This window comes from Meleagris gallopavo, chromosome 12 (assembly GCF_905368555.1).
Source record: "Meleagris gallopavo chromosome 12, MGAL_WU_HG_1.1, whole genome shotgun sequence".
NCBI classification, from domain to species: Eukaryota; Metazoa; Chordata; class Aves; order Galliformes; family Phasianidae; genus Meleagris; species Meleagris gallopavo.
Genome location: NC_139415.1, coordinates 2,408,711 through 2,417,618, shown reverse-complemented (window position 1 = coordinate 2,417,618; position 8,908 = coordinate 2,408,711). Strand labels below are relative to the sequence as shown.

The 8,908-nt window shown below is 41.7% G+C and overlaps 1 protein-coding gene across 5 annotated transcripts in view; it reads right to left on the bottom strand.

Moving 5' to 3' along the window:
- The window catches only part of PEAK1 (pseudopodium enriched atypical kinase 1), a 97,265-nt gene that overhangs the window by 8,727 nt on the left and 79,630 nt on the right, over positions 1-8,908 (bottom strand). For all 5 annotated transcript variants that reach the window (XM_085233900.1, XM_085233905.1, XM_085233902.1 and 2 more), the window contains one exon: positions 5,853-6,601. In XM_085233900.1, the coding sequence (XP_085090026.1) occupies positions 5,853-6,601 (749 nt within the window). The remainder of the gene's footprint in view (positions 1-5,852; positions 6,602-8,908) is intronic.

Sequence of the window (8,908 nt, the reverse complement as noted above, 5' to 3'; positions counted from 1 at the left end):
CAGTGACTTTCAGAGGTTATCTTTGTATCAACTGAACAGCAGTTAGAAGACCAAATGGTATTTTGATTAAAATCAATACTGAAGTGACTGCTTTCATGAAAACAGTTTTTCCATCCTTATTCTGTTGTTAAAGAAGATAATAAAACCAAACTGTAATCCCACAAATGCCCAACAATGACAGCTTTTGGACACTTCTCTCATTTCCCTTGTTCAATACATGCAAGTATATGGGCACATGAACAAGCATACTGTATCTACTGAAAAAAGAAAGCTGAAATCTGATTAGAGATGTATTTCCTGCCTCTTGCTTTTTGTTTACAAACAACACGATGTGAGAAGTGGAAAAAGCAGCTGCTTTATTTAAGGCTGATTAAATTGGTGACTCCACAAACACTGAAATTTGTACACTAAATGTTCTGTAATTGACAAACAGGAATGGAAAGCTAAACTACCTGGAAATAGCAGCTACAGACTGTAGTATGAATCAGACACCTGTCTGAATTCATAAAACAGTGAATAAAAGAAAGACCAGCAGCAATGTGATGCGCTTTTAAGTGTCTGATTACTCTTCATTCTCCTGCTGAAATACAGATGCATGAGTACAGGTAAGTGCTGGGCTTTCAGACTGCAGAATTCAGATTCTCTCTGTATTAATACCTTACTGGAAGGGGGAAAATGTGCTGCAAGCAGTGGAGACACACAATATTTTCTACTGACTGGTTCTAAGTCAGCTGATAGAATGAAATTTCATTTACTAACTTTCACTAGATCAAATGGAATCAGAAAAAATAAGGGCTAAGAAACTTTTTGTGCTACTTTGTTATTTTCTATGTTGCACTTTATATTCTGAACTTTATCTTCCAAATTTGAAACAGAGCAGTGAATGCTGGCCTTTAATACCATTAATGTATAATAACACAAGCCTTTGCATTTTCTATTGGAACAACCCCACCATCATCTACAACTATAATCTGAATGACTGAGATTTAAAATTTGCAAAGTAAATTAAGCAAAGTAAGTTAGGCAAGCAAAGTCTATATTTACCTTTGAAAACATTTAGGGGCCAGGTTGTGAAATCTGATGGACTCATTAACAAGTATTTTAGACTGTGATGAATTGCAAAAGAAGTTGATATAGAGCTTTTCTGTTGGGGCTGGTTAATGCTATCTCAAAACTGTGAGATAACATCCAACCCAGTTTTCTTTGTGTGATTTGTCTGTTCCAGTCACCTATTGTTAAAAAAATGTATGCAGAAATGCTGTTGCTTTTTCTAAGCTATGAAGAAAGAGGCTGACCTGAGTTTGGCAAGCATTAGAATAATGCTGATAATGGGCTGGTTGTTCAAAAGGTGAAGCAATGTTAGTAAAAAGCCTTTCCTTATGATGCAAGAAAGCAGTGAGATGAAAGAAGAGAGATATGAGTATGAAGGAATGGGAATTTTCAACCTCCCTTTCCGCAGGTACCACAGAATCACAGAATGGCTTGGGTTGGAAGTGACCTCAAGAATCCTCAAGTTCTGATCCCTCCTGCTGCAGCCTGGGCTACCAACAGCTGGATCAAGTATTACATAGATCAGGTTGCCCAGAGGGCCCCATCCAACCTGGCCTTGAACACCTCCAGGGATGGGTCGTGCACAGCCCCTCTGGGCAGCCTGTTCCACCACCTCACCACTCTCTCAGTGAAAAACTTACCCTGACATCTAATCTAAATCTTCCCAACTGGACACATAAAGCCATTGACCACAACCCTCTGGCTGTGACCTTCCCACCAATTTCTTATCCAATGAATAATCTTCCCTTCAGATCTACCTCTCCCCAGTTCAGAGAGAAGGATGTGGTGGGAAACCATGACGAAGGCCTTGCAGAAGTCCACATCAGTTGCTTTCCCTTTTTCCACTGATGGCGTCACTCCTTCTCAGAAGGCCATCAGATTGGTCAGGCATGGTCTACCCTTGGTAAAGCCGTGCTGGCTGTCTCAGATCACCTGCTCATCCCTTATGTGCCATGTTGATATGTCTTCCAGCTGAATCTGTTCCACGATCTTCCCAAGTACAGACGTGAGGCTCACCAGTCTGTAGTTCCTCAGCTCCTCATCTCTCCCTTTCTTATAAATGGCAGTGATGTTTCCCCTTTTTCAGTCATGGGGGATTTCACCTGACAGCCTCAACTTTTCAAATATGATGGAAAGCAGCTCAGTAACCACATTAGCCAGCTCCCTTAGGAGCCAGGGATGCATGTGGTCCGGCCCCACAGACTTGTCTCACGAGGTGATCTCAGACTTGGTATGTGTTGGTCTTCTCTTCAGTACATTCACAGGAACCAAACTTTGGTCATGTTTATTTGGAGAGGACAAAATTCTCCATATCCTGCCAGTTCAATATTCTTCTTGTTTTTTTTTTTTTTTCTCTTCACAAAGAAGCAAGATTTTAATGTTTCAGAGTTTTTAAAACTTGTTCTGCATTAACTTTTATTTTTCCATTATGGATCCTGTAGCCTACTGCGCCATAGGCTGGCTTCCATTTCACCAGCAGGGAATCTCATTTCCACTCTGTCCTATGCATTTTACAGGGCATCAGTGAATTTCAAGTAAGATGAATATTGTGGGAAATGAATTTACAAGTGCTGAAAATGAGAAACACAGAAGATCACAAAGGCTGCACCATCTGTGCTGCTCTGTTGTATTACACACAGGGACAACTGCAAATGAAATTCTGTGTAGAATGAAAGCTTGCTAATCCCAAATTGATAGCTTGTTCTTGGCACAATGTTTTCTTTCCGAGGAGGCCAGTTTGATCTCTGATTGACCTCATTTTCTTGATCTGGCTTCGAAACAGAGCTTTGACTTTTTAATGATGTGCCAGAACGCAGAATTCTGCACTATTAGAACTGATCTTGGAAGGGGCTGAAGTTTAATGTGGGTGGCTTTATTTTGATCTGCAGCATGACGTTCTGGGGTGACATTTGAGAAAAGTTCTGCAGGCTCCACTAGGAAACCGCCTCGACAAAAAAACCCACCAAATCTCAGCACACCAAGTGACAAACTAAATATAACTGGAATATAATTGCCAGCTGCAACTAGGAAACTGTCAGCCAATACTATTTATTTCTGCACTGCTCTACTTTATACATGGAACGGGAACCTTAGTAGAAATGTTTCACTGCACGAAGAAATTCTGCCACCCTGAAGCAATCAAAACAATATATTCTTAATTGCTCGTTTGGAGCTGTTTGTACCTTTGCAAGTCCTGCTATCCTACCTGACCCGCACTGCAGCACATGCCTATGGCCAGACCATGTGTGGTGAAGGCCATAACCTCAGCTCTTTGATTTCCTTACATTTGCATGGACTCTGAACCATGATTACTATGTGTGCCTATTATATTGCACTATCATTTCCTTGAGAGTTTGATACCGAAAGTAGAAGTTATTTCCTTCCACTTCACTGGCACAGTAATTAACGTTGTCTAACCATTATTCATTCTGCGTAATTGCATTATTATTGTTTTGTTAAGATCCCTGGGATATTGCTGCCATATGAAGTCTGTTTAGGGATTGTAAGAACTGGACTTGTTCAGTGCACTTGGTAGAGGAAACTGGTTCTCAATCCTGTCTTTATTTCTGTGTTGGGGCAAGAGGGTTAAAATGACAGAAACATGCATTTATTTGAGGCAGATGATGACATCATTTGGCTCATACGAAAAATAGTCATGATAGTAAATCTGGCACATCGGTTGAAACTAAATTCAAACTATCCCTGTGATATAGGAGCAACCTGTTAGGAGATTTTATAAAAAAATCTTTTGTAAATCAAAGCTGAACTCAGCAACAAATGTTAAAACAATGTTGAAATGTACTGAAACGCATCAAAAGGGGAAAAATCTACTAACTGTAGTTTAAAGTTGGCAGTGTAATTCAGTGTATTAGCATAGAGAATGCAATACTAAAAACAACTACCAAAGAAGTGTAGAACTATAAGAGAGCCCAATCTGAAAGAGAAAATGAAAATACAACAGTAATCCTGTATGTGGGCCTTGCTTGGCTTATGAAGAAATCAGAGGGTGTCTGTAGTTAGACTATCTTCCAACATCACATCAACTGCAGGGGAGGGCATTTCCCAGAACAACTTCTCGTCTTCACATGACAGCACAAGAGCTCACTGTGACCTCCAGCTCAATGACACCGTTATGGATACGTCACTCATGCTTGAGACTGTCACATCTATTATGCTGTGATACAGTTTTGTAGTCCGAGAACTATTTTTCATAACAACGTGTGGAAAAAATATAGCACGTATTTGAGCGTATGACATTGCCATGCTCTGGTCTTACTGGCTTTGTACAAGGTGCCCATCCTCTGCCTAAACGTTTTAAGTAAATGCACAGGTCCTGCCTGTCAGGCAGTACTTTCAAGGCACATACACACCGTGTGAAGAGGAATCGTAGTGGTGATAACCCAAATCTGCCCACGTAGAAAATTACAACTTTGGGTCCCAGAAGCAATGTTGTTTGTATCATTGTATTGAAAACAAACCGACCTGAGTAACACCAAACTCGATTCTGCAACCAGACCAGATTGGCAGATAAATTCACCATCTTATTCATGATCTTTTCTCAGTTGCTTTGTACCACTGGGCATGGCATCCACACAGCATCCGTATCTAACTTCAAATCTTTCCCAGAAGAGAGCCTTGGTTACTAAAGAAATGCAAATGACTGTGCCCACAGATTTGCCTTGAAAAAATGCCCTTTCAGATGAAGGTGTCAATTGTAACAACCTTACCTTTCTGTTATTCACTTATCTTTCCCGTAAGCAGCATGCAGGAGTGAAAGCAACGGTTCGTTCCTTTAAAACAGCACCTTTCTGAGAATGTCAACGTGCTCTATAAGGAATAATGACTTATGTCTCACACCCGTGCTGGGTAATAACCGCTTTATCTCAGTTTCAACGAGGAGGAGGCAGGAGTTCAGTGATTTGCTCAAGGACATACAGGAAGTCTGACAGACCCATGACTCTCAGCTGTTTTTCTCACTGTCCTCCTACCCCATAAACACTGAGAACTGAAGAGAGGCAGAGCTCAGAAAAAATAACCAATACAAAACCTATGAAGTACCAACACCTAGCGAGATAGCTGCCAACTATTCATCAATATAGAGCAGTAAGTCCAGTAAATCTCACTTCTTTTATGGACTTGCTGAACCACCACCTAATCACAAATCAATTGTTTCTTTAGCAAAAGGCAACAAAGTCAAAACGGACAAGTTCAGCTTTTCTGTCATTTTCATGCCATTTTAGTTCATAAGGCAGCACTGATGGAGAGACAGATTTTGAAAGGCTGGTCATGATTGTTGGTGACAATTTAAGAACCAGTATGGCAACAGAAAGACATACAGCTCTGGAGTTTACATTTAAAACTACGTGGTCTAAAAGTGGAAAAATGTTAAGTCTTCCATAATTAAGAGTGCTGATTTATTATCGTCTGATTTAGTATTTATTTGAACACAGGTTAATCTACTACAAGTTCCCAGAAAAGTGCTGACCACTCTTAAAATAATACAGCTTTCTCTTCAATATTTCACTGAACAATGATCATGGTAAAGACTGAGTTGCACTGATCTTCTTTCAATAATTTTGGAGTTTCAATAAAAAGAGATGAAACTTCAACAGCAGGTACCAATTCCAGACATGGCTCCTGACAGAAGGAAAAGCCTTTGTCCCTTTGTCTTGGGATTCTTACTTTTCATGCAGCATTACAAGTAATGCTGTAGGACCAACCATACCTGGGGGCATTGCAATTATGGTTATCGTTACAATTTGTCACTGATGTCTACAGTCACCACTATTCAACCCTCTTACCTTGACTGCATAATTGTTGAGAGGGTCTTTTGCATAAGAAGCCGGGTAGTAAACTGCATCACCTGCCTCACAGCACGGCTTGTCGCTGGTGAGCCTGAAATCCGACCAGCTGTCTACTCCGAATCGCAGCTGGTCTTTTTGTCCAGCCATGAACAAGTCTTCACATTTAAGTGCCAGCTTCTTCAGTGAATCGGTGTGAAGGTTTCGGATTTTACCTACCACTTCTTCTCGATTTTCAATTCCTCGATAAAGTGCTTGCCTCTGGGGCTTCTGGACACCTCTGCTCTGCTTAGACTGCGAGATACGTCTCCCCGTCAGAGACTCCATGCTATTGGAACAGCGGTCCTTAATACTGATAGTGGTTAGGCTGGAAACACTGTTAGTTGCTGAGGTGGTTGTCCTTAACTTTTCTGTAGGCCTGTCCAAGGAATCTCCCGACTCGTTGTCCAGCGCCTTGAGCTCCAAGCTGACCGAGGAGCAGGCGCTGCTCGCTTCCCAGTTGGTGTCGATGTCATAGGTGGGATTGGCCACAATGCACAGATTGTTCTCAAGAGCTTGCTTCTGGAGATCTCTGGGACTGGGCTCTGTGTTAGCTCTCAAAATTGTCTTTTTCGGCAGTGGAGGCGGTGTTGGCTGTAAGTTGTTCAACGTCTCCTGCTCTACTATTCCTCCAAAGGCAATGGCATCGTCCAAAGCTCCCTTCGGCTGCCTGGGCTGTTTCGGAGGTATCATGGCTGCTCTGGACTGTCCTGTGAGGTAAGAAAATAACAGTAACTCAAGATTAAAGTACTTTGCATCTGCTGCTCATATTTGCACTTTGCAAACAAGTTTAAGAAGGGAAAAGAAAGAAGCTGACTAGAACCCCCTCCTCCCATTTGGAGAATAGCTGAATACATACCTGAAATGATGAACTAATGAGAAAGCAAAATGACTAAGTCAGCACCGTGCATCTATTACCACACAGAGCCAGTCTTTCTTTGACCTTGGCATGTGTATTAAAATCAGTTCCAGTGCTGACAGTGCTTGCATTTCATATCACATAGCACTAATTACAAAATGTGCAAGCAAAACCCAAAAATGAGTTTTGGCACTCTGGGCAATTTCAGTTTCAGTAATTATGCTCAGCCTGCCTTAGTTCCGTCTGCAGCCAAACATCTGTAATGGGATCCTTTACTTCCTATTCCGATGGACTGAAGCGAGGGGTGGATGCTGCTAAGTGGCTTTGTGTACTATTTCTGTGAAGGTACATTTCTCTAGAAAGTGAAGTCATCTTTTTTATATATCCTCATAACAGTTTCTAAGGAACTCGATCGCTTTGATTTGAAATGTGCTAAAGGGGCTGAAAGCATTGTTTCACAAGGTAGAACAGAACAATTCCCAGACAAACACTGTAATTTAACAGCTTCAGCAGATGTGTCAGAAAGGTAAGATTGCTGTAGCAGATGCATTAGTTGAAAACAAGGAAGTCACACCTACTTTCACAGAGGTTGACAAGCATGTTGCTACTGGTCTCAGAGAGTAGGATCATAGTTTGATATTACAAAAACATAAATATCTTTTACCCACCAATTTGGAACAGCCACCCATCCCCACCCACAGCGTTCTCTATTAGAGTTCCTCTCCTGACTGGCCACAGGCACCCTTGCTGGCAATACTGAGTTCATAGACACCCTGACAGAGATTCAGTCAAGAGATTCCACACAGCAGGTTTCATGTACAAACACATGGGATTTCCTCAAAGATCAGTTAGCTTTGAAGGTGTGCTTCTAGAGAAGATAAACTGCTGCTGATGTGCTTTGGATGGATTTTGGAGTGGATGATTATGTTTAATAGCTGCCAGAGTTCTTGGAAATAAAGAATAACTGACACCAATATAAGAGAAGTAAAAACAAAACCAACCAACCAACCAACACCCCAATAAATAGACCAATAAATGACCAACTTGCTGCTGTTTGGGACAATTAGTTGTCACTCAGACCAAAACGAGACTTTTCCCCTCTTAGTAATCAACTGTTGTTTTCAGAAGAATTATTCCATACATTTTCTCCTGCTGCTATGAGGATCACTGACAATCAGAGTAAGGTGGGAAGCTGATACCTACAGCTGTAGCACAGCAGCCATGAAACACAATTACGCACTGCAGAATTTCAGCTGAGCATCTTTACCAAGAAGGGAACAGCCCATAGAAATATGCCACAGCTGTCTGACTGTCCTGGTAAGATATGGTACGTGCTGAATCCTTAAAGAGAGAACCATATCCACAAACAGAACAGTCTTGAGCCTTCAATTTCTAACAATCATTCTCTTTTCAGTCATGACATCAGAAGCAACAGTCATATCTCTATCTTTTGTTTAAGCTCAAGAAACCCCCAGAAAAGCCAGATGGATTTTGTGATAAGCCTGGATATTCTGATGTTTACAAACTGCATCTTGAGCAGGAAATTCTGTTAACTTGGTATTTGCATTGGCTGTGGATCTTTTCAGCCTGACTGTCAGGAGAAATTGCACAGGGCTGTTCCCGCGGGTCACCGCTTTTTAGCTCACATATAATAAAAATGTTCAAAGGCTGGAAAGACTGGAGAATCCCTGTGTATCTCTCTCAAACCATCGTGAAGGTCACTCAAAAAAAAAAATAACACTCGGGATCCTCTGCTGCTCCTTTCTGACCTTTGTTCTGCAGTGTGTGTGTGCTCTACAGAGCCTGCTGCCCTCACTCTCCGCAGCTCCTAACACTGCTGCCAGCTGAGCAGGGATGAAACTGCCTCAGAAACGTCCTTTCTGCAGGTGTGAGGAGTGCCACGATTCACAGTCAGAGGCAGAGCTGATATCTGCATGCCAGAATCAAACGCACAGCACTGAGACAAGTTCACTTCTACTTCGGATCCATTTTTCTTGCTGATCCAAACATGTCGTCTCACGCAGCAGTTCTTTGCTCTTACAGAATCCGTGCCCTCTGTCCTCCTCCCAGCGACATTCTGTATCACAGATCACTTCTCTGTTTTATAACTGTTACCCTCTACCCCACTGTGCTAAAATAGACCAGTTGGTGGGTTTGG